Genomic DNA, 24,933 nt, shown 5'->3' on the forward strand with positions numbered 1-24,933 from the left:
GCGGTGACATTTTACGCGTAACCGGGCTGGTGCTTCCAGGGCAGGGAAAGCAGGGAGAGCAGAGTAGGGATGAGCTGCCCCCCGCAGCGCTGCCCGGCACTGCCAACGCCTCACTGCTCTCCCTCTCTCACAGACCCTCTGCGTGTGACCCTCACACCAAAGAAGCTCAAAACAGGCATCGGCAGCACCGTCATCCTCTCTTGTGCCCTCAGCGGGTCCCCCGAGTACGTCATCCGCTGGTACCGCAACACGGACCTGGTGGCGGTGGATGACTACATCTCCATCCGGGGCATCAGCAACGAGACCCTCCTCATCACAGCCGCCCAGAAGAGCCACTCTGGGGCCTACCAGTGCTTCGCCACCCGCAAGTCCCAGACGGCACAGGACTTCTCCATCATCACGCTGGAGGGTGAGCTGGCTCCCCGGGGCTGGGGGCTTTTTCCTCTACCCCTCTCTGAGGGGACACTGGATCCTTTGTGTGCATCTGGGGGGCAGTGAGACCCGCTGGGGTAGGGGTCCTGGGGCCAGGCTGCTCCCAGCCTGCTCGGTGGGCTCTGTGTGCTGTCAGCAGGGACATAGCATGACCAGGACAGGGAAGGACCAAAACAAATGTTGACTTGCCATGCCCAATCCCTGGGCCGAGGCACCTCCATTCACCAGACAACCCTCCCTGATCCAGCGTGTTTGGTTAAGGGATGGGCTGTGCCAAGGGAGCTGTCCCCTCGAACCAGCGTCTGTATCAACCTGTACATCCCCTCACTCCTCTCAGCATCTCTGTGACAGGGATGCTGGCGTGTCACTGGCTGGGCTCCTCTCCTGGCCGAGCCGGGGCTCCCGCTCCAGGTGGGAGCTCAACACCGTCCCATCAGTGGGCGACTGCTGCTGCCTGTGGCTGCCGCTCGCTGACCCCCGTCCCGCTGGGTGCCCCCCAGATGGGACCCCCCGCATCGTCTCCTCCTTCAGCGAGAAGGTGGTCAACCCCGGGGAGCAGTTCTCCCTGATGTGTGCCGCCAAGGGGGCCCCGCCGCCGACCGTCACCTGGGCGCTGGACGACGAGCCCATCCCGCGGGACAGCGGGCACCGCTCCAACCAGTACACCATGTCGGACGGCACCACCGTGAGCCACATGAACGTGACCGGCCCGCAGATCAAGGACGGCGGCGTGTACCGGTGCACCGCGCGGAACTCGGTGGGCAGCGCCGAATACCAAGCGCGAATAAACGTAAGAGGTGCCTGTCTACTTTTAAATATCAGAATAGGACTTTTACTGGGCTTTTGGTTTTGTTCTGTTCCCCAGCTGGTCGTTCCTCGTCACCTCTCCCCCCTCTTCCCAGCCATGTGGGTCTCCCTGGCTACCCCAACCTCATTCCCTGAGCCCCCCCCCACTCCTGCCCCGCTCACTCGCACACCTGCCCTTGGGGTTGAGCCTCTCCAATGCTTAAAGCAGGGAGTTTACCAAAGTGGAAAGCAATTCCAGAGTCTTGAAGAGCTGGAGCTTGAATTTGGAGGGGCCAAAGTGCAGCACTCTCCCCATTGGGGTTCACTCTCACCCCCCCAGGCCCCTGCCTTGAGGTCTGCACAGGGTGGGCAGACACCTCCCAAGGGACCCCATGCACAGAGAAGGTGGTGATGGGCACAGAAGTGTCCCAGGCCCCCCGTGCTCTCCCAGCCATCCCCCATTCCCAAGAGGAGCCCGACTCCCTGGCAGCCACCGTGCCCGCCAGCACAGGGATCTCCATGACAAACGATGATGAGGCAGCACGTGAAATCGTGGAAAATGAGCTTTGATTTGTCATGTCTGTATTTTCTTTGTCTGCTAAAAGCCATGGCCGCGTTAATCACCGTGTTATTACGGCTGGAGCGTGTTGCTCGGTGCGTTCCGGGGAGCGCTCTCAGGCTCGGGGTATGGTGTAAACCCCTGCCCATTAATAATCCCCAATTAAAGCTCCCGGGCTTACAGGTGGGAGCGAGACAAGATAAGGGAACATTTATTTGTCTGCTGAGAACGAGGGTTGAAGGGCTGTGTTTGTCTGTGTCTCAGGTTTGAAATGGATCTAGTGGCTTTTTGGCTGGGATCCCAGGAGAGTCGGAATTTTGCTGCTGTTTACTGCTGAATTTGGAGCAAGTTCATCCCTCAGCCGTGAGAAGCCAGAGCAGCATTTTCAATGTGGATGTTCCCTTGTCTCCCTTTCTTCCCCTCTCTCAGCTCTTGATGGGCTGTCACTAGATAAGATTCAGGTTTCTTTTTCCCTGGCACGGAGCATGTCCCTCAGACAGGCCCGAGACATGGTTACAGAGTGAGATGCTAATTCCTTTTTTCCTGCTCCTTCCCTTAATATGTGGTAGAATGAGAAACACCGTCCATCAGCTGATCCTGAGTGTCTGTTAAGCTGTTATCCTGCTACGCCCTCAGGACGAGGAGTCAAGACAGGGTTAATCTTTTGATTACTTTGCTATTTTATGCAGCGGCTGGGAGAACAATGTAATTATCGATGCATGAAACCTCTCGTTTACAGGCTCACCTGCAGCATTCTCGCAGTCCTTAGGCAGCACCAGAGCCAGCCAAAAACTGGTGGCTGTCAGGCTTTTCAGTGATACCCAGGGTGGCAGTGAGGGGCTCAGAAAGGTGGGGTTTAGGGGAGGTGAAGTACGTGTGCCAGTGGAAGTCAGGTTCCCGTAGCAACTCTTGCCAAGGGTGTTTGGCACAATGCAGGCAGCTTCCTTCTGGGAGAGGCAGAGAGGGGCTGTGATGGTGGGGGAGTGCTCCCCATCTCTCCCACAGCCCCCATGGCTGAGGGTGCTGCCAGAGGAGCCAGGTGGAAGTGTGCTTGCTGGGTGGCCACGGTGCCCATTGCAGAAACACACCGCACTTCAGACACCATCCAGCCTCCTCCAACGGGCAGTGGTGGTGTGTGCAAGCTCAGCTTCCCCAGCACTAGGGTTGTACCTGCGAAACTGGGGTGGGATCTGCTGTTTGAGTTGAGGCTGTGACCCCAGAGCACCATCCCGTTGCAGGTGTGTGTGAGTAGCTGTAGCTGGAGGTTGCAGCCGATGAGCGGCTTTCCCCACACGTGCTGAGAGGAGCCCATACCGACTCCTCACCCGAACCAGGCTGGCTCCCAAATGCTCTGGTTACCTCCTCTGCCTGTGAAGCTCGCTCCGAAACAGCAGCAGATCTGCATGCAAGCAAACTGCCCTTCGGAATTAACCTAGCCTGCCTCTTCCTTCCTCCCGAATATGTAGGTCCCCCGAGCATCCGAGCCATGAAGAACATAACAGCGGTAGCGGGTAGGGACACTTTCATCAACTGCAGGGTGATCGGGTACCCCTATTACTCCATCAAGTGGTACAAGGACTCTTTGCTGCTGCCCGATAACCACCGCCAAGTGGTCTTTGAGAATGGGACCCTGAAGCTGATGGACGTCCAGAAAGGCATGGATGAAGGAGAGTACCTGTGCAGCGTGCTGATCCAGCCCCAGCTCTCCATCAGCCAGAGCGTCCACGTCACCGTCAAAGGTAAGCAGCTGGACAGGCTTTCCCTGGGTGGGGTGGAGAACTCGTCCAGGTTGCATTGGGGGTGTCCCTGCAGTGGGATGGAGGCAGAGGAGCATCACACAGGGAACTCCACGGCTAGGTGGTGGCTGTGCTTCGTAGTCACTGGGGATGGGAGCCCTCAGGAAATGGCTCAGCTCCTGCCAGAGTGGCTACCTGGTCCTGCCTGCTCTCTGGCAGCTGCCCCGAGCCACACCGTATCCATTTCCCCTTACAAGTGATGGAGCAAGGATTTATGGTGTAAACATAACGTATTAAAACATCTAACCTTTGCTTGGATCACCTTCACCGATGTTTTTCTGTGTGTGCTAGCTTTTAAAAAAATAATACTCTCGGTCTTCCGAGCGCACAGAACATCTTAAAAGCTTCTCCAGGCCATCAATTATTCAGCCCCATTGAGGGAGCTATCAGTCCTAATGAATTGAGCCGGATGCATTCCCTCCCAGTGACTGGCTGAGATTGCGCTGGGAGCGCGCGGTGCTCCCGTATCTCCGTCCTCAGAGTTGTCGGGTCGTCTCTGCCCGTCGCCAGCTCGGTGTTTGCAGTAAATCATTTAGACAAACACGGCAGCACTGGGGACAGAGCAGGCCAATTGTTGTCCTCCCTCTCGCCCAGTGGGGTATCCGTGGACTGGATTTACTCTGATCCCGCTCCCTCCCCTCCCAGCCACCATTTTCTTATTAGAAATCAGGTTAGCGAGGGAGTGCATCAAGCTGATTAGAGATGCTGCCACTTGATTAGCTAACGCTCCTCTCCAAGGCTTTCCAAAGGGAAGGGCAGGCTGTGGATAACCTGTCTAAGGGCAGTGTGAGGAGGTCTTCTTGCCCTTGGGTCTGCAGGGCATGGCCAGCCCTGCTTTCCTCACCTTATTTAAATCCCTGTCTATGTGGAGCCTCAGGGCTTGAAAAGAGGCCAGAGATGCTGGTCTTGTCTTGGGACAACTGGGACGGGCAAGGCTGGTGTGGGGAGAGCATCTCGGGATGTGTGTGCGCAGCCCAATAATGGATTCGCTGGGAGGGGCCGTCGGAGGGGGCAGGATGCTCAAGTTCAGCTGAGGATCTGAGTATTCTGGGAAGCAGCAGCTAGTGAACCCTTCCCAATCTGGATTTCCTGCCTCACTTGGTGGCTGGTGATGGGCTGAGGAAGGTGGGCGGGTGGCAGCACGGTGAGGGCCGGTGGCACAGTGCTCATCCAGGGCCAGACATCTTCACTCTGGCTGCTGGAGATTTACACCTAGCCCTGCTGGCTGGATTCCTCATTTCCTCCAGCTGTGGCATAAAAGGCCTGTGGAAAAGACTGGCAAAGCCCTAGAAGACAGTCAGGGAGTGAATAAACATAACTGCATAGAGTGAGGACTGTGGGATGCTGTGGAACACCGTAAAGCTTTTATGGCTACAAGTGCCTGGCGACCACATGAAGTGCCACCAGTGAGTTATGCAGGTCCTTCTGAGCACACAGCAATAAAAGCTTTATAAGTCCCTCTGGCACCACTCCCTGTGAGAATGGGGACATGCAGGCAGCCCCCAGCCCTGCTTGTGAGGCATTGCCCCCATCTCTTGCTGAGGAAGCTCCTGCCCAGGTGTAGCTGTTGCTGCTTCTCTGGGGGGGCCCCAGGGCCCCCAGGTTCCAGCTTCAAACCTCCCTGCTCCACAGGGCTTTTTAGCTCGGGGGTGCTGCTGAGGCCTCTCCCCTGCGCTTCCCCAGCAGCACAATCCAGCATCCAGCCTCCTCCAAGGTGCCCTCACAGCTCCTTCCTCCTGCAGATGTCTTTGAAGGTTTTAATTAATCCCGTGTGGGTTCAGTGCTGTCCTGGGGCTCTCACACGGCTCTGCTGTGGTGATTTGGGGAGCACGGTGCTGACACCAGCCCTGCAGCTGGCAGTGCCAGCACTGTGGGGTGATGCTTCACCTCATGGGAAGGCAGAGGCTGTTTGCTGGGGTCCCCTCTGGACCTGAGCTGCTGGGATGGGCTCTGTGGTGGCACTGTGGGCAGGGAGACCCTGGCACGGTGCTCTGGGCTGTGGCAACCTCCTGCGGCAGCCACATGAGAGCCTGGAAGCCCTGGAGAAAGGACAGTCACAGTGGGAAGCAATCTGGGAAGGGAAGGAGAGTTGTGAGTTCTGTTTGTGGAAAGCTGGAGCAGGGAGAGCTTGGTCTGAGGGAGCCTGTCCTTTTCCTGGTGCTCAGCAGCAACCAGAAGGGCACATTCGGAGAGGCGCGGATCCACAAGCCCATCCCCGCTCTGCAATAGACTGCAGTGCATTCCCAATTAATTATTCATTAATTATGGAAAACAGGCAGCACTGGCTCCATGGCTCCGGCAGCTCGAGCCACGTCTCTGTAGCTGGTGAAGGGGCAGGCAGGCCCTGACTGTACCTGCCTGTACCTGCCTGCCTGGTGGCAGCAGCTCACACCTGGGGAACAGCGACAGTCCCCCTGCTCAGGGCCCAGGCAGTGGTGCTGAGGCTGGGCACGGTGGGGGAGGTGGGATCCCAGGGGTGTGCAGGGGGTACAGGGAGCTGCCCCGGTGCCTCGACAAGAGGGCAGCTCCCTTCTGCCAAAGGGACAATTGGCAGCCTGCTAATTTAATTATGGAGACTGCGGAAAGAGGAGCTCGTCTACCAGGTGCTGAGCCTTGTTAAGCTAATTGTCTCCCTCTCTCCACTTTCTTCCCCCTCCCACATTGCCAGAGATGCTGCGGTTGCCTAATTAAGTTATCAGAAAGATAATGGCTGGTTCTGAATCTGGTGCCTTTAAGAAAAGCATCCATCTAATAATGGCTTTTCTGCGAGCAGATAAATGCTGAGGTGGAATTTCGGTTGGCACGTGCTGGGGGCAGCCAGGGCTTTCCCCACTGCAGGGTCTGCTCTGCTCTGGAACCTGGTGTTTCTCCATCCTGCTCTCAGCAGGGTGACCCTGCCAGGTGGGAGAAGTCTTCCTGCTGTTCTGTGCTCAGCAGCACCTTCTGCTCTCCCCTGGCCGTGTTCCTCGTGGAATCAAAAGCCTACCTTAGTTTCTGGGCAGCTGCTTCTCCCGGGACAGCAGCTCCCCCAAGCCCCGATGCAGCCCATCCCTGCTGGAGGAAGGTTTTCCTGGGATGGGCTCTCCAGCATTTTCTGCCTCTCCCCTCAACAGTCCCTCCACTGATCCAGCCCTTCGAGTTCCCACCAGCCTCCATCGGGCAGCTCCTCTACATCCCCTGCGTGGTCTCCTCCGGGGACATGCCCATCCACATCACCTGGAGGAAGGACGGGCACGTCATCCTCTCCGGCTCCGGAGTCACCATCGAGAGCAAGGAGTTCATGAGCTCCCTGCAGATCTCCAGCGTCTCCCTCAAGCACAACGGCAACTACACCTGCATCGCCAGCAACGACGCGGCCACCGTCAGCCGGGAGCGGCAGCTCATCGTGCGGGGTGAGCACCACGGGACCACCCGGTGGGCTCAGGTGGGTGGGCAGAGAGGGAGGGAAGCACAGTGGGGAGCAGGGAGAAGCTGGGAGGCTGCTCTGTAGGTCCAGAAGTGGATGGGAGGGTGAGGAGCAGAGTTAAGCCCCCCCTCCCCGTGCAGGGGGGAGCTATAGGGATCTAATGGGGGGTTTGCTACAGTGACCATCTTTTCCTCTCAAATTCCTCAGTGCCTCCTCGTTTTGTGGTCCAACCCAACAACCAAGATGGCATTTATGGTAAAGCCGGGGTGCTGAACTGCTCTGTTGATGGATACCCCCCTCCAAAAGTCATGTGGAAACACGCTAAAGGTAGGGATGGGTCACGTGGCAGTGTGTAGGGACATTGGGGTGGGCTGGGGAGAGTCCCTTTGGCGTGGCCACCCCAGCTCTGAGCCTCACAAGTGCTCCTCTGCCTCAGCTGAGCTCTGTGTCTCTGTGTCCTCTCTTAGGCAGTGGCAACCCCCAGCAGTACCACCCCATCCCCCTCACGGGCCGCATCCAGATCCTGCCCAACAGCTCCCTGCTCATCCGCCACGTGCTGGAGGAGGACATTGGCTACTACCTGTGCCAGGCCAGCAACGGCGTGGGCACAGACATCAGCAAGTCCATGTTTCTCACCGTCAAGAGTAAGTACCTGGGGCCGCGCCGTGGTGGTGATGGGGGTGGCTGTGGCTGTGGGACCTGTGGTGGCCAGCAGAGCCTGCTCTGGTGTGGCCCCCTCCTCCTTTCCGAGGGTTCCTGCTGCACCAGCCGTGCTCTGGCCTTGGCTCCGCACAACCCCACGATCGATGTGCAGGGCACGGGAGGGCATTGATTCCTCCCCTCCAGGGACCCGCTTCCCTTTTGGTATTAAACACACTTTGTCTTTAATAAAACCAAGCAATCAATCTACATCAGACAGGAGGAAAGGAAATAGCTGGGCTACTTTGACAGGGATGGGCCGGGAAGTGTTGTTAGACACCGTGTTTGAACCGCGTGTGTTATTGGATTGCTCTCCCGTTGCTACCAGCAGAATGGATAATTGCCAGCTCTGTGTTAGTTAGTGGTTGTTGCTGCCGTGAGCATTCCAGCCTCCAAAAGGAGGTGGTGGAGGGCATCTGGCCCTGTCATGCTTTCTCCTGTATGTCTCTGAGAGAGGCTGGGGTTGGGGCTGGGCTCAGCAGGGCTAAGCTCTGCCCTGCCCACCCCAGGGGGCTGAAGCAGTAAGTCCTCTGGCCACTGGCCCCGTGCCAGAGTGGATGGAGGCTGCAGGTGGAGCTGTGGGAGCCACCACCACCCTGGCTGTCCCCTGGGCGGGGTGTTTTGGGTAGAGGGGATGTGTAGCCCTCTCTGGGTCCCAACGTGTCCTGGCTGAGGTCTCTGGGATGAGATAATGAGAAAGTGACTCTGGCTCAGGCAGCTCCTTTCCTGCCTCCCCCTCCCCAGCCAGGCACTTTCTTTCCTGGCATTGGCAGCCGTTCCTCTCAGGGGCTTCTCCCCTCCCCACCCAGCCTCTGCCTTCTCGGGTTCCTTCTCCCCTCCCTGTCAGCTGTTTAATTTATCCCGCCGACTGATGAATCCAAACGAGCGACTTCAAACAAGGCACTTCAATGAGGTGCAGGTACAAAGTCGAGGCGATTAATCCCGAGTGAACGTGCCGAAGTCTGGGAGCCCGAATTGGTGCCGTGTCCCTGCTATCTGCCGTAATTGCATCCCAGGACAGGTTGCTTGCTGACTTGAATAGCACATAACCTTATTATGCGAGTGCTTTTGCATCTCCCGGAGCCCTTGCCGCCTTTGAAAAGGTTCGGATGAATAGGTAGACAAAGCGCCACAGCCAATTAAGCATTAGATGGGCTCTTTGTTTTGTTTCATTTTGGGGTTTTTGTTTGTTTAGTGAAATGTCAGTCCAATTAAAGGGAGATCAGTGCTGGCTTTTCCTGAAAGTCAGGCCACTGCGGACAGAGTTAAATGAGAGTTAATCAGAGCCCAAACAAAGCACACAGGCGGTCAGCAGGGGAGAGGGGAGTGCTGCAGGCAGCCAGCATCGAACATCCCCTTCCCTGGGCTCCAGGAGCGAGTCAGGTAACACACTGGACAGTGTGTGCCATCCTGGCTGAGTGCCCGTGGACTTGGCAGTGCCAGGAGGAACTGGACGCTGCTTTTGTCAGGGAATGGGCAAGGAAAGCCACTGGATTTTCTGGCGTGGGGATGTCACCCGTAGGGCTGGGGCTCTGCTGTCCCTGGTTGCTACCACGCCATGGCAGCCTGTCCTTCCCTGTTTTGGGGAGGAACTCAGCAGCACCCAGCCGGGAGCACGCAGAGTGGAAGGTGGGGAATGCTGGAGGATGGGAGCCTGTGCCCAAGGGGACAGCAGGGTGGGCTGGGCTCAGGTGAGGGGACTGCCAGCGCGTGATAAATGCCATTTAGCACATGGCTGCACACCTGCCCGGGTGCTGAGAGCGGAGCGTGTGGGATGGGGACAGTCACGTCCTCGGGGGGTCCCGCTGGCTGTGCCAGAGCACTGGGCAGTGCTCTCTGGGGTGGGGGCTCCTCTGCCTGGTCCTCGCCGGCACCTCGATGCCGGGGGTCCAGCTGGGGGGCAGGGAGAGGGGCCACTGCCTGTGTGTCACGGCACAGCCCCGTTTGGAGTTCGCTGCCGTACCGGCACGAGCATAACTGATTGCTTCCATGCAATTTGAATTAATCTCATGCTTCAGGTGAAACTCAGCTAATCAGTGTAGAAAGGAAGCTGAGACGGGTGCAATCAAATTAACATCACAGAGCGGGCTCCAAACAAGAAAGAGGGGGGTGAGGGAGGCAGGCACAGCCGTTGTCACCCTTGTCACTGTTCTCATTCAGTTGTCACCAGCGCTGTGAAGCAGCTCGTGCCCCAGCCTGGCGTGGGACAGCAGAGTGTGCTGGTGGCTGTTGTCTCCCTTTGTTCCCAGGCTTATCTCTGCCCAGCCAGTAGGACCAGCCTTCAGCTTGTTAACAAGGCCCGTGGGCACAGGGGAGCGGCTGGGCAGGCTGGGCACCAGGAGGATGGGTGGGCACAGAAGACACGAGCTCTCCTCAAGGGAGGTCTGTCTGCCAGAGTGCTGACTGGGGCTGTGGCTGGTGCTCTGATGGGCAGGGACCATTACTGATGTCCCTGAACCCAGGACTGGCCAGGAGCAGCCCCTGGCCAGCCCTGGAGGTCCTGTGGCCAGTCCCAAGCAATGCTGTCCCTCTGCAAGTGGCAGAGCTGCTCCAGGGCAGGCATCAGGTACTGACCTGCAAGCAGTGCTGCCCCTGTGCCCTGATCTGTGCTGTCCTAACAGCTGCCTGGGGTTTTCTTTGGGTTGGTTGTGCTCTTTTCCTGCTCTGGACGGCATGCTGCTCTCCTGGGACCCCAGCAATTGAGAGAAGTTGATATGTTTACATCCAAGGAGCTGCTTTTAATCAAACATCAATAAGTGCATTTCAGTGAAGCAGAGCCTGAAACGGAGCTCCTCTCCCGGGGCTGCTGCCTCCACAGCTGCCACAGCCCTGCTGGGCTGTCCTGTCCTTTTGGCATCTGCAGTCATGCACACCCTCTGTGACCCACAGGCCTCCAGCCTGGGCTGAATGAGGGCTGTGCTCCTGCCTGCCAAATGGTTTTCCAATGGTTTTCCATGGTAGGAACTGGAGACAGTGGGCAGGAGCCCAGCAAGAGCTGCCATAGTGCCAAAACTGGGTGCTGAGACCCTAATCCAGGTGGGTGTGCCCCTGTGTTACGCTGTGCACAGTCAGCCCTGGTTTGGCATTGGTGCAAGAGCCCCCACCTGTCCCTGAGCTCTGTCTTCATCCTGGTGGGATGTGGAATGCTGGGGTTTGGTCAGTGCTTCCCATGCCTGCCCCTCTGCTGGTTGATCCATGACTGCAGGCAGACAGAGGTGTTGGAGCTGGGGTAGGATGGACACACAGCTGGGGATGGGACAGGGCAGAGTAAGGAGAAGTCTTGCTCTGTTTCTTGTAACCCTTGGTTTCCCGTGGCCCAGACTGCAGTGCCCCAACATCCCTGCTCTTTGCCATCCCTGTGCCAGCTTGTGGGAGGCTGTGCTTCCCTCGGGGCAGGATTGCCACAGGTGCTGCCAGCAGGCCCCAGGCTGGGCATGGTGCTGTCCTGCACCCCACAAACCCTGGCAGCTCCAGAGGAAAGGTTTCCTTCGCTGTTAATTGAATTACATTGCCACAGAAAGCCGAGAAGTCGTAGCTCATTAGAGCCTCTTGTGTCCCATTAGAACAGTGTGTGTTGCCTTTGCGGATTGTCATTATCATACATTACTGCGGGACTCAGCACTGCTGTTTGTTTATGCATTACATTTTTTTCTGCTTACCCAGGCTGCCCTCGGTCCCCCAGCCCGTTCCTCCCGCGTGGTGCCTGCCACAGCCAGCCCACTGCATGGCACCGGGGTGGCATGAGGTCTTGGCTCTTGTAGCAGGGAAGAGCCTGGCTGGGGATCAGTACAGCATCCTCACAGCAAGGACCAGCCATCCCTGCACCCACTACTCGAGCAGCACTGGGTGCTGCACCCTGGATGGGTGGTGACCATGGCACAGGGTGTCCCCACCATCCCTGTTTGCATATTGGGATGGCTATGGATAAAAAAAAAAATCATCTCTGGCATCTGCAATGCAAAGGCGGCCTTGCTGATGGGGAATCACACTCTGTATTCTGCCCAGGTTTATACGAGTGAATTATGCAAATCCATGATGGAAAACATTCTTCCTCTCATCCTCGGGAGTGTAAAACCTTAGTCAATAATTCATACCCGCACGTCTCAGACTGGAGGCTTTCTCTTCATTATAGTGTGCGCTTGGTTATTTGTCTTTCACGTTTTATTGTCTACCCCGGTGTAATGCTATGCATTATAAAATTTATCTGCTTCATTATTTTATGATCCTGAGCTGTATAATGCAGCGAGACGGTTCCGCTTTGGGCTGCGTGGCCTCTTGGTGAGACCCGCATCCGCCGCCTCCCCGGCGGGGTCTGTGGGCTCTGCTGGGGCCGGGCAGCCGCAGGTGGCACCTGGTCATGCCCTGGGCACACGGGTGACCCTCTGCCTCCCCGCAGTCCCAGCCATGATCACCTCCCACCCCAACACCACCATCGCCATCAAGGGGCAGACCAAGGAGCTGAACTGCACCGCCCGGGGCGAGCGGCCCATCATCATCCGCTGGGAGAAGGGCGACACCGTCATCGACCCCGACCGCAACATGCGCTACGCCATCACCACCAAGGACAACGGCGACGAGGTCATCTCCACCCTCAAGGTGAGGGCTGGGGGTCCTGCCCCTGCCCGGGCTGCTGGGGGTCCTGCTGGGTGGTGGAGGGGGGCAGATGACACAGGGGGGTGCGCAGCGAGTGTGTCAGTGGCCCTGGGTGGGTGCTGTGGAGGCTGGCGCTGCGGGTGGGCTCCCTCGGTGGCAAAACTGAGCCCAGCAGGGTGGGATGGTGGGAATCCTGCTGGAGGGATTGTGACTCCCAATAGTGGCACCATGGTGGGAGTAGGCAGCGATGGCAGGGGGAGGCAGGGGCACGGTGCTCACTGGAACCCAGTCTGAATTGGCTCCTCTCCCTGAAACATTTGCAGTTGAAACCAGCTGACCGTGGGGACTCTGTCTTCTTCTCCTGCCATGCCATCAACTCCTACGGCGAGGACAGAGGCTTGATCCAGCTCACCGTCCAAGGTACTCGATCCCCCACGCGTGAACCCTGAGGCCCAAAACCTCACTGCGAGGGTCCCCCTGCTCCTGGAGGGCCTCTCTCCCTGTGTCCCTAACCTGCCCGTGTGTCCCCAAGAGCCCCCTGACCCACCGGAGCTGGAGATCCGCGAGGTGAAAGCCCGGAGTATGAATTTGCGATGGACACAGCGGTTTGACGGCAACAGCATCATCACGGGGTTCGATATCGAGTACAAGAACAAGTCAGGTAGGTGACAGTGACGTCCCCTCCCTGTCCCACAGCAGGGCTGTGTCCTGGGGCTGGGCTGTGCAGGCAGGTGTGGGGCTGCCCCACCGGCACCTCCAAGGGAATGCTCTGCATCCCGGTTCCTTTGATGAAGAAAGGAGAGAGCAGCATTAATGAAATATGGTAATTTCTGATGGATGGGAGCATTTGAAAGGGAATATTAAAAGAGACAATGTTTGTGAAAAGTTGGAACCCCAGATGCACAACGGCGAGAGAGGGAAGCAGCACATCTCCAAGGGGGACAAAACCTGGAGGTGCTTGGGGACCTCACCTGCCTGAGCACGGCCCCCTCAGCGCCACAGACCCCGGTGCAGGATTGAGGTGCTGACCTTCCCGTCTCGCTCCACTGCTCTTCCAGATTCCTGGGATTTTAAGCAGTCCACACGCAACATCTCCCCGACCATCAACCAGGCGAACATCGTGGACCTGCACCCCGCCTCCGTGTACAGCATCCGCATGTACTCCTTCAACAAGATCGGGCGCAGCGAGCCCAGCAAGGAGCTCACCATCAGCACCGAGGAAGCAGGTGCCAGTCCCAGCTCAGGCTCTGGGGACAGCGGGCAGGGGTGGCCAGGGGCAGCCTTGGGTGAAGACAAGCTGGCTGAGACACAGCTCTCCTAAAGCCAAGTGTTTTCCTGATGAGGAGGCTCCTTTCCCTGATGCTTCTCAACGTGCTCTTTTGGGTTTGTTTCTCTGCAGCTCCCGATGGCCCTCCGATGGATGTCACCTTGCAGCCGATGACGTCCCAGAGCATCCAGGTCACCTGGAAGGTGAGTGAGGCCAGCATGGCTTTCCCTGGCCACAGGGGCTCGGGCAGCTCTCCCATCTTGTCCTGGGACTCAGCATGTCATCAACACTATGAGGGTCAGGAAGGATTTCCCAGGAAAAATGAAAACCCAAAGGCTGGGCATACAGTTCGCATGGGGCCCTTATTAATCCTGTTTTATAACAAGCTCATTATCTCGTAGGGTGTCCGTGGGGGGCCATGGGGGAGAGAGGATAAATATGTAAAAACTGAGATGCCGGGTTGCAAAGTGTTTGAGCAGAGATCGATAAAACTTAGAATCGGATTTATTTTTCCAAAGCTGCCTAATGAAAAATAAAATTGATTATAAAGTTAGGACTTGGGAATGAACTGCTAAGTCAATAAATTTAGGGTTTCAGCTTCTCCCCCCTCCCCTTAAGCACTGAAAAACAGATTAATGGAAAGTAAGATTCACTTGAAAGATAAGTCACTTCGTTTTAGGAGTATTTCAGCAAGATGGATCGCCCTGGCTTTGTAACATAAATTTGCAATCAACCCTATTGATTTCTTAATGCTTCAGAGAAATATTGTTAAGATTGATCTCAATGTGGCCTCTAAGGCTGCCAGACTTGGGGTTTTCCCTCCTCCTGCTGAGGTGTTCCAGTTGGGGACTGGTGTTGTCTGGGCACATCCTGCTGCCCAGGCCAGCACTTTCTGGTGTCTCCAAGGACCCACAGGATGTTTTTTATCCCTATTTTACCACTCAATGTATGCACCCAAGTGCTGTGGGGAGAGGAAACAACTTAGTAGCATTGAGAAAAACCACTGGGGAGAAGTGGTCGGGGCATGGAACCCCACAAGCCTCCTGACCCCGTAGCCCTGCATGACACCGCTCTCCATCCCTCCCTCCTCGTTCCTCAGGCCCCAAAGAAGGAGCTGCAGAACGGGGTGATCCGTGGCTACCAGATTGGGTACCGGGAGAACAGCCCGGGCAGCAACGGGCAGTACAGCATCGTGGAGATGAAGGCCACGGGCGACAGTGAGGTCTACACGCTGGACAACCTGAAGAAGTTCGCGCAGTACGGGGTGGTGGTGCAGGCGTTCAACCGCGCGGGGACGGGGCCCTCGTCCAGCGAGATCAATGCCACCACGCTGGAGGACGGTAAGGCTGCCCCTGGGACCAGAGCAGGCAGTTTTCCTGCTCCCAGTGACTGGGGGATCCTCGGTCACTCCCTACCCCACCCCGAGCAGGTCTGGGGGGGTGGCTGCCACCAGCAGCACCAGCTGTGTGCACCCTTGCAGATCCCTGGGAAGGAGGTGGGAGCATCGAGATGTCAGGACACCCCTGGCACGGGGTTTCTGGCACGGTTAGAAGGATGCAAGGTGAATTTAGGCGTTGCCAAAGTGCCGGGCAGGTTACCATCTGGGACACGTGGCCGATGGCCTCAGTCGCTTCAAAAACAATGAGAAAAAAGTTTTGCAGTGCATTTGCTCAGCAGTTTTTCATACTTAATTAAGGCTCTCGTTAGCCTGTCAAACCACGATCGTTTCCTGGCTGCATTAGCACTCCTCCCGGGGTATTCAAGGGCCCCTGTTTTAGCAATAGTGTCTTTTCCATAATTATATTACCTTCATTTCGTTCAAACGGACTATCTGTATTAGTTTATTATACTCTGTCCCTAATTACATGGTGCTTATATTTTTGCACCTAAGTAATATGAAACAATAATCATTTTCAAAGAGGATCGTTACGGTGATGTATTATCATTTAAATGCTCATAAAAATTAGAGTTACCTCTTATGGGGCAATGGGATCTAATTACCTCACATCCAGCCAGCTCTCCTGCTCTCCCCTCCCTGGGAAGCCCAGCCAGTCCCAGTGGACTGACTCCTTGTCACCATGAACACGTGTGGTCAGTGGTCCAGGAGGAGCAAAACTGCATGTTGGAGGCAGAGCACTGCTGGGCAGGACCAGCTCAGGGGGACACAGAGGAGCAACAGAATGGAGTCCCGTGGGGGTGCATGGGACACGGCTCCCTTAGCCTGGCATCTCCATCCTCCTGCTGATTGTCCTCCCTGTCCATCCTCTCCCCAGTTCCCAGCCAGCCCCCCGAGAACGTGCGGGCCATCTCCATCACCTCGGACGTGGCCGTGATCTCGTGGTCGGAGCCCCCGCGCAGCACCCTCAACGGGGTGCTCAAGGGGTACCGGGTCATCTTCTGGTCCCTCTACATGGACGGAGGTGAGCGCTCGTGGGGAGGAGGTGACGGGGGGACCCGGGTGGGTGGCGGCCGGGGGCTGATGGGCCCTGTCCCCCTGCAGAGTGGGGCGAGATGCAGAACATCACGACCACGCGGGAGCGAGTGGAGCTGCGGGGTATGGAGAAGTTCACCAACTACAGCGTGCAGGTGCTGGCCTACACCCAGGCGGGCGACGGCGTGCGCAGCAGCGTGCTCTACATCCAGACCAAGGAGGACAGTAAGTGGCACTGCCACTCGCCTTGTGCTGCTGCGCTGGAGTGGCTGCGGGGGCGCGGAGGGAACCCCCCGTGTGCAGCCATGGGCAGGGCATTTCCCTTTCCCTTTTTTTTTTCCTTTTCCTTAAGTGCGGATATTTAAATATTTACACCCCGCCTGCCCTACTTTAATGCCATTAACTCGGTAGCAGAGCGTTCCTGGGCCTGTGTCCTGCAAAGCAGCACCAGATGCTGGGAGGGAGGCGCAGCTGGGCAGGGCACAGCTGACAGATTAAGGAGATGGCCATTAAAAGCCAATCATGATTTCTAAACCAGAGCTTGGGCTGCAATTAACCCTCCTGCCTCAGGCTCACATGAGGACCAGAGCCACCCATGAAGAGGTGTCTCACAGGCAGACCTGTCCCTGCTTGTACGTGCCCAGTGCTGGTGTGACTGTAGTGTGTGGTTGGGGTGCTGTCACCCCTCCGAGCTGGGCAGAGACCTTGGAGACTTCCAGGCACCGGCTCTGTCACACTCTCCCTCCTCAGTTCCAGGTCCCCCGGCTGGCATCAAGGCTGTCCCATCCTCAGCCAGCAGCGTGGTGGTGTCCTGGCTGCCCCCGGCCAAGCCCAACGGCATCATTCGGAAATACACCATCTTCTGCTCCAGCCCCGGCTCGGGGCAGCCGGTAGGTGATGGGGATGGGGGTGAGATGGGAATCACCGCTGTGTGCCAGGGAATGCTGAGCTGTCCAAGCAGGAGCAGGAGGGAGGGCTGATGCCAGGCAGTAGCAAAGGCCCCTTGGGGAGGTCCATGCACTGCAGAGTTGTCCAAGGGCATCCATGGACACGCATCATCAGGACATGGTCCCATCGTCAGTCTGTTCCCGTCCTCCGGCATCTGCCCTGCTCAGCACTCACTCCAGAGGGGGAAACATGCCAGCAGCTGACCAAAAATGAAATAGAAATCCAACCTGGCCCCATCCCTCCTTGGTGAGGGAGAGGTTGATGGGAGGTCTGCAGACTAGTGCTTATCAAAAGCTCCTTCTCAAACTCATTTCACTATCTGAGCCTCTGGTTTCCAGGGCAACATAATCTTTTCATCAAAGCAACTGGTAAAACCGCTGGGATCCGATATTGTTTTCTTGGCATCTTGTCAAAACTGTCATTTGGGTAAAAAAAAAAAATTATGTATACTATACAATATTCATATAGGTGTGTCTGCTTTGGGGTACATTTACAGCCATGGGCCCCGCAAGGGCACACGTGTGTGCAGACAAGGAACGTGCAGGTCCCTGCGTGGTCACACGTGTAAATACCACATCCATGCCATGCCACAGGGGTCATGGAGCCCCCATCCCTGCCCAGTGCCAGCACGGTGGGATGGCCAGATGCTGTGCAGGGCAGCATTTCCCCATGTGGTGCACTTGGAGCAAGGTGACTTTGGCCCTGATGTGATGGGGACTGGCCCTGGCACTTGCACACAACCAGACCCCTCAGAAGGGCCACGGTGGGGTTGGGACAGTCACTGTGGGTGATGCAGGAGGTGACCCCACGCACTTTTTGGGGACCTCTTGGCCTCTCACTGTGACCACAGAGGGTTTGAGGCAGGCTGGTGAGGGGTTGCCCCCACACTGGCCCCTGCCGCAGCTTGACGGGTGTCAGGGAAGCATCCTTCCCTTTCCCGGGAACAAACCATGCCGTCGCAGCCATCTGTTCCTCGGGCTCCAGCCCGGGCTCCCTGGAGGAATCACGACACCAGCCGGCTCACACCGGCATTGAGGAACACGGAGCAGAGCTGAGCTGCTGCTGGGGAGCAGACCCAGAGCACGGCAGTGGGGTGGTGGGAGAGATGGGGTGAGGGTCTCACAGAGGCTGTACATCTTCCCGTCCCCCTCCCTGCAGGCCCCCAGCGAGTACGAGACCAGCCCCGACCAGCTGTTCTACCGCATCGCCCACCTGAACCGCGGGCAGCAGTACCTGCTCTGGGTGGCCGCCGTCACCTCCGCCGGCCGCGGCAACATCAGCGAGAAGGTCACCATCGAGCCCGCAGGGAAAGGTACGGCGGGGCTGCCAGGCTGGGGGGACACACCCCTGTCCCCTGCCCCAAGGGGTGCTGTGGCAGCCCCACAGCTGGCGGGACGGGACGGCTGGGGGTGACCCCAGGGCAGAGGAGGTGTGGCGTGGGTGGCCTCGGCTCTCACCATGTGCCGTGGGGTCTGTGAATGGGGTCTGTCTCCCACAAGGCTGACCCCCTCCTTGTCCCCAAGCCCCTGCCAAGATCATCTCCTTTGGAGGCACTGTCACCACGCCGTGGATGAAGGACGTGAGGCTGCCGTGCAACTCTGTTGGGGAGCCAGTGCCTGCCATCAAGTGGACCAAGGACAGGTACTGAGGGGGCTGCCAGGGCCCGGTGCCAGCTGCTCTGCCCTTGCTGTGTCACACACAGCTGATGCACCCTCTCCCCTCCCGGCAGCGAGGACTCTGCCATCCCCGTGACGGTGGACGGGCACCGCCTGATCCAGGCCAACGGCACCCTGGTGCTGCGCTCGGTGAAGGCCGAGGACTCCGGCTACTACACCTGCACCGCCACCAACACCTGGGGCTTCGACACCATCATCATCAACCTGCTGGTGCAAGGTGAGGGTTCCCAGCTCCGTGTCAGGGAGCAGGTGCCCTGCACGGACGTGCTCCGTCCCCGCACTGTCGCTGCCCAGTGCTCAGTGGGTGAAGCACCTCGGGGTCTGTCCTGCACGAGGGGCTTGTGCTGGCCCAGGGCTGAGTAGGAGGTCTCGTTGGCACTTTTGGGGAGCACAGTTTGGGGCACTTTGTATGTGTGAGGTGTTCACGGGCTTTCCCTCCTCCTTAGTGCCCCCGGACCAGCCCCGTCTGACTGTCTCCAAGACCTCGGCATCGTCCATCACGCTGGCCTGGATCCCTGGGGACAACGGGGGCAGCTCCATCCGAGGTAGGGCTGCTGTGAGCAATGGGGCTGCTGCCAGCACCTCATCCCAGAGCCATGGGTGCCTCTGCTTCTGGGAGCTGAGGCTTGTGGAACATATTTTTATGCCTTTCATGCCTTTCAGGCACACCCCTACACGCTGTGCCACATTTTTGTCTCTGTGCCCCAGTTTCCCCCTCTCCAAAATGCTCCAGAGTAAGGTTGATGCTTCTGAGCTCATAACAGGGCCTTCCAGCCCTGAGGAGGGGATTGTGAGGTGTTTTGGACAAGCTGCAGGGTCTGAGGTAGCTAAGGAAGGGCACATCATTAAGTGCTCAGGTGCTGGTAGCCAGGATCAGCCACAGTGCTGCTCCATGTCTCCCGGCAACTCTGAACCCACTAGGACAGGAATTGTCCCCTGTCCCTGCCAGGCTGAGGATTTCAGGAGGGCTCCAGGAGCATCCCTGCTTTCCCAAGCCTCCTTTCTGCTCTGATTCATCTCATGAATTATACGTTGAAACAGCTGCACACGGAGGGGGGAGCGAGGAAGGAGACCTCGCTTACAATTAATTAAAAGCATGAAAGTAATTACAAGCAAATCTCCCCAGCCAGCAGCCTTTCACTCCAGCGGACTCTGTTGATAAATTTGGTTATAATTGGATTAGAAATATTAAAAACATGCTGCATGTACAAAATAAATAAATAACCGGTGGCAGGCACCAGGGTGCCAGGCACCGTGGGCGGTGTGGGGGTGTCAGGGCTGGTGTTGACACCGCTGGGAATCATGTGCCCACAGACCTGGGAAGGTCCAGGTATTACCATCCATAGGGAAGCCTTGGTGCTGGGGAGGTGCAAGAAATGTCCCTTCCCTTGGCACTGCTTTGCCCAAGCCGGAGCTGGTGGTTCACAGAGCACCTTCACGTGGGTCCTTTGGCATCACCACACCGGTACCCAGGTGGTGTCAGCACCAGAGTGGTCCTGCAGGCTTGTGTGGCTTGTGACACACAGAGCAAGGCAGAAAGCCTACCCTTCTCTGTTATCTTCATTTGAGAATTGGCAAAATATCCTGCAAAAATAGCCAGATGTGTCAGTGCACCATGAAAGCTTGGTCAGAGGCCAGGGCAACAGGGTTTTGCTGTCAGGGGCATCAGTGCCCTCAGTGCCATGTCCCTCCTCCCCAGCTCCCTGTGCCTCTCCCTGAGCAGCCCAGACCAGCCATCTTCAGGCTTGTTGGTGGCAGCGTAACAGGTTTGCTCATCTAGGACACAGTGTGCTTCCTAATACTCTTCATCACGGGAGAGGAGGCGGCGTGCAATGACAGAAGCAACTTCCCTGCAGCTTCCCGAGGGAGCTAGTTAATTCCGGCTTTCCCTTTATAGCCTCACACCAGTCAATCACACAGTGCACTCCCCTGTGGGAGCAAGCAATGGGATCATGCTGGTGGCACTGGGGGTGGGCCACGTGTGACTGGGGCCCTCTGGCAGAGCACTCAAGAGGTGCTGGGGGTGCCCACACTCCTCTTGTCCTGTGTGGTGGGCAGAGCAGGCAGATTCCACCAGCTCTCGTGAGCACACAGTGGTGCACAAATCGGTGTGTAGTGGGTGCCTTGGTGCTGCTGGGCTGTGTTGGATTTGGGAACTGAGTGTGCCAAGGTGGGAGGGGGTACCCACAGGTTCTGTGCCAGCCATAACCCCTTCCTCTTGCCCTCACCCCTGTGCCTGGGGGTGACCCTCTGTCCTTGCTCCCAAAGGCTTTGTGCTCCAGTACTCGGTGGACAACAGCGAGGAGTGGAAGGACGTGTTCATCAGCTCCTCCGAGCGCTCCTTCAAGCTGGAGAGCCTCAAGTGTGGCACGTGGTACAAGGTGAAGCTGGCGGCCAAGAACAGCGTCGGGGCCGGACGCATCAGCGAGATCATCGAGGCCAAGACCCACGGCAGAGGTGAGCCAGCCCCACGGTGTCCCTGGGGGACACAGGGCGGTCCCCTCCCCGCCACAGCCCTCCTGACAGCCCCTCTCCCGCAGAGCCCTCCTTCAGCAAGGACCAGCACCTCTTCACCCACATCAACTCCACGCACGCCAGGCTGAACCTGCAGGGCTGGAGCAGCGGGGGCTGCCCCATCACCGCCATCGTCCTGGAGTACCGGCCCAAGGGCAACTGGGTGTGGCAGAGCCTCCGCACCAACAGCTCGGGCGAGGTTTTCCTCACGGAGCTGCGCGAGGCCACGTGGTACGAGCTGCGCATGAAGGCCTGTAACAGCGCCGGCTGCGGCAACGAGACCACGCAGTTCGCCACGCTGGACTACGACGGCAGTGAGTGGGGCACAGGGTGGGGGGAGCACTGCCGGGGGGTCCCGGGGTGCTGATCACCCACCCACCCACCCGCGCTCTGCCCTAGGCACCATCCCCCCCATCAAGTCTGCCCAGGGGGAGGGCGACGACGTGAAGAAGCTCTTCACCATCGCCTGCCCCGTGATCCTGGCCACGCTGGGAGTGGCCCTGCTCTTCATCATCCGCAAGAAGAGGAAGGAGAAGCGGCTGAAGAGGCTCCGAGGTGAGATGAGGCTCAGAGGCTCAGCGTGCAGGACCAGGCTGTGTTCCTGGACAGCCTCGTTGTGCCCTAAACATCTCCCTTAAAAAAACCTCCTTGTTTTTTGTGTCTCTTGCACAGATGCCAAGAGTTTGGCTGAAATGCTGATCAGGTGGGTCTCGGAGCTGCCTGTGGCTGGTGCTGGGTGGGGAAGCAGGGGAATGCTTCATGTCTAGGACTGGTCCTGGATGCTTTTGAGCCCAGGTTCAGCCCTGTCTAGTTCAGACCTTCCTGGGCTGTGAAGGTTGTGTTGGTGCCCCTGTAGCACAGCAGCCTGTTGTTCCTGGCTGCTCCTGCCTGCTGGAGGGTCCTGGCACCCGCCCCAGAGCTTGCCTGGGCAGAGCTGAGCCCTGGGTGGGTGGGCTGGCTGGTGGCAATGCCCAGCCCGTCCTAGGCTGGAGCCGCCGGGGCTCTCTCCGGTAATGGCCGGGTCTGCATCCCCTCTTGCCTCACAGCAAGAATAACCGCAGCTTTGACACGCCGGTGAAGGGGCCCCCCCAGGGCCCCCGACTGCACATCGACATCCCACGGGTGCAGCTCCTCATCGAGGACAAGGAAGGCATCAAACAGCTGGGTAAGCACAGGCAAATCTCCCATCCCTTTGTGCCCCCGAGTGCCAGGGGATTCCCACGGATGGGCTGAGTGTGGGCCAGCAGGCGCCTACAGCGAGATCCTGGCCAGAGAAAGGTCTGAGCTCCAGCTTCTTCCCACAGGGGATGACAAAGCCACGATCCCTGTGACGGACACGGAGTTCAGTCAGGCAGTGAACCCCCAGAGCTTCTGCACGGGTGTCTCTCTGCATCACCCTGCTCTGATCCAGAACACGGGGCCCCTCATCGACATGTCGGACATCCGCCCCGGCACCAGTGAGTGGTGGCAGTGCTGTGGGTGGGTGTGCTGGGAGCAGCATGGGGGGCTTGTAGACCCCTGTCCCCCAGCAGTGGCCGTGCCCAAAAGCAGCTGCTGGTAAGGCAGAAGTTGCGGGCAGTGCTCCAGGGACATGGGACGGCATCCTGGCTGTCTGTGGGAGGGACCCACCATGACCGTGTCACCTTTGTGCCTTAGACCCCGTGTCGAGGAAGAGTGTGAAGTCTGCACACAGCACCCGCAACCGCTACTCCAGCCAGTGGACCCTCACCAAGTGCCAGGCGTCCACCCCGGCACGGACCCTCACCTCGGACTGGAGGACAGTGGGCTCCCAGCACGGCATCACGGTCACCGAGAGCGACAGCTACAGCGCCAGCCTCTCGCAGGACACAGGTGGGCCAGCACTGCCCAGGTACTGCTGCTGATGGGGATCTGCCTGTTTGGGGTGCACAGGTTCACTGGCCATGACCCCCAACTGTGAGTTCAGGGCGACTGCAGAAGTAGAACTTAGTCAATGGGATCGTGGAACCACAACTTGGTGGCTCTGAGCAGCCAGACCAGTGCCCAGCTCTGGGAACAGATAAAATCATAGAATCCTGGAGTAGTTTGGGTTGGAAGGGACTTTTAAGATCATCCTCTTCCATCTCCAGCCATGGCAGTGACACCTTCCACTAGACCAGGTTGCTCCACACCCTGTCCAGCCTGGCCCTGCGGATGGCCGGGTGTATCTCAGCAGGGACAGCCTGGGCACTCCCGTGATGACAGTGACGTGGAAAAAGGCACTCCCAGGGCAGGAAAAACTCCCAGGTAGGTGACACGTCCTCTCCCCCCCAGACAAGGGCCGGAACAGCATGGTGTCCACGGAGAGCGCCTCGTCGACCTACGAGGAGCTGGCGCGCGCCTACGAGCACGCCAAGCTGGAGGAGCAGCTGCAGCACGCCAAGTTCGAGATCACCGAGTGCTTCATCTCCGACAGCTCCTCCGACCAGATGACCACGGGCACGACGGACAACGCCGACAGCATGACCTCCATGAGCACCCCGTCCGAGCCCGGCATCTGCCGCTTCACCGCCTCCCCCCCCAAGCCCCAGGACAGCGAGCGCGGCAAGAGCGTGGCCGTGCCCATCCCACACCGCGCCAGCAAGAGTATGTACAGCTCCTGCCCGGCCCCAGCCGTGCCCCAGGGCTGTCCCACCACCCCAGGAGCCCTTCCCGTTCCTTTAGTCCTTTGTGTTCTTAGTATTTCTTCCCACCCTTTAATATTCTTTCTCCATTGCTTAATATGGTTCCCCATTTCTTCTGGTATTCCATCCAATTCTTGTTGTTCCTTTCAATTCCTTAGTATTCCTTTCAACACTTTAGTATTTCTTTCAATTCGTTAGTATTCCTTTCAGTTCCTTAGTATTCCTTCAAGTTCCTTCGTATTTCTTTTCCCAGTTCCTTGGTATTTCTCCCCATTCTTTAGTATTCCTTCCCATTCCTTAGTATCCCCCCTCCCATATTTTCTTCTTCTTCCTGTTCTTTAGTTTCTTTGCATTCCTTCATATTTCTTCTTCCATTCCTTGGTATTTTTTTAATCCCATTTTTTAATCCCACTGTTCCTTCCCCCTCTTAGCATTCCTTGCCATTCCTTAGTATATGAGGAATATATTGCTTAATGTAAGAAGAAAGAATTCCTCATTCCTTATTCTTCTTTTCCATTTCTTGATATTTCCCCCCCTTTTTTTTTTTTTTACTATTGCTCCCCATTCCTAGTATGCCTTTCCATTCCTTAATATGCTTTCTGCTTTCCCTGGTATTTTCTGCTGGTTTTTTGTACAATTCCTTCCCTTTCCATTTCATTTCCCATTCTTTAGTGTTCCTTTGCTTTCCTTAGCATTCTTTTCTCATTCCTCGATATTTTTTACCATTTTTTCCTATTCTTTAGTGTTCCTTCCCATTCTTTAACATTCCTTTGCATTTTTTAGTACTCCTTAACATTTGCTGGTGTTCTTAGCTCATTCCTTGATATTTCCCCCATTTTTTTTTACTATTCTTTTCCACTCCTTATAGTATTCCTGTCCATTCTTCAGTACTGGCCCCAGACCCTCATATTCTCCCCTTCGTTGCTGTTCCTCATTATTTCTCCCCCTTTTTTTAGTATTCCTCATTATTCACTATTTCTCCCTTTCCTTTAGTGTTCTCCAGTATTCCTTCACATTCCTCAATATTCTTTCCCTAGTTTTAGTGCCAGCACCCTGACAATCCCCCACCCCATCTGTCCCTTTCTCTGCAAATAAGTCCATATACTTCTGTGGTATATTTTAAATTGTACAGTGTGTATTAACTATGTGTGTTACAATTAATTGTGTATTAATTGTGTGTTACA

The 24,933-nt window shown here is 57.1% G+C and overlaps 1 protein-coding gene across 4 annotated transcripts in view; it reads left to right on the forward strand.

The window, feature by feature from the left end:
- DSCAML1 (DS cell adhesion molecule like 1) overlaps nt 1-24,933 on the forward strand; it is a 102,678-nt gene that overhangs the window by 72,433 nt on the left and 5,312 nt on the right. For 2 of the 4 annotated variants that reach the window (XM_051812202.1, XM_051812203.1), the window contains 27 exons: nt 134-409; nt 933-1,229; nt 3,244-3,516; nt 6,687-6,965; nt 7,187-7,306; nt 7,447-7,623; nt 12,075-12,274; nt 12,595-12,691; nt 12,804-12,932; nt 13,330-13,497; nt 13,671-13,741; nt 14,638-14,878; nt 15,812-15,958; nt 16,039-16,194; nt 16,720-16,859; nt 18,076-18,229; nt 18,441-18,558; nt 18,647-18,810; nt 19,040-19,138; nt 20,862-21,050; nt 21,134-21,421; nt 21,507-21,662; nt 21,780-21,810; nt 22,154-22,272; nt 22,412-22,564; nt 22,764-22,958; nt 23,400-23,711. In XM_051812202.1, the coding sequence (XP_051668162.1) occupies nt 134-409; nt 933-1,229; nt 3,244-3,516; nt 6,687-6,965; nt 7,187-7,306; nt 7,447-7,623; nt 12,075-12,274; nt 12,595-12,691; nt 12,804-12,932; nt 13,330-13,497; nt 13,671-13,741; nt 14,638-14,878; nt 15,812-15,958; nt 16,039-16,194; nt 16,720-16,859; nt 18,076-18,229; nt 18,441-18,558; nt 18,647-18,810; nt 19,040-19,138; nt 20,862-21,050; nt 21,134-21,421; nt 21,507-21,662; nt 21,780-21,810; nt 22,154-22,272; nt 22,412-22,564; nt 22,764-22,958; nt 23,400-23,711 (4,749 nt within the window). Of the gene's footprint in view, nt 1-133; nt 410-932; nt 1,230-3,243; nt 3,517-6,686; nt 6,966-7,186; nt 7,307-7,446; nt 7,624-12,074; nt 12,275-12,594; nt 12,692-12,803; nt 12,933-13,329; nt 13,498-13,670; nt 13,742-14,637; nt 14,879-15,811; nt 15,959-16,038; nt 16,195-16,719; nt 16,860-18,075; nt 18,230-18,440; nt 18,559-18,646; nt 18,811-19,039; nt 19,139-20,861; nt 21,051-21,133; nt 21,422-21,506; nt 21,663-21,779; nt 21,811-22,153; nt 22,273-22,411; nt 22,565-22,763; nt 22,959-23,399; nt 23,712-24,933 lie in introns of those variants that run through there. The other 2 variants (XM_051812201.1, XM_051812204.1) reach the window with 2 other exon arrangements.

This window comes from Manacus candei, unplaced genomic scaffold (genome assembly GCF_025592945.1).
Source record: "Manacus candei isolate 608988 ecotype Guabito, Panama unplaced genomic scaffold, ASM2559294v1 h1tg000086l, whole genome shotgun sequence".
NCBI classification, from domain to species: Eukaryota; Metazoa; Chordata; class Aves; order Passeriformes; family Pipridae; genus Manacus; species Manacus candei.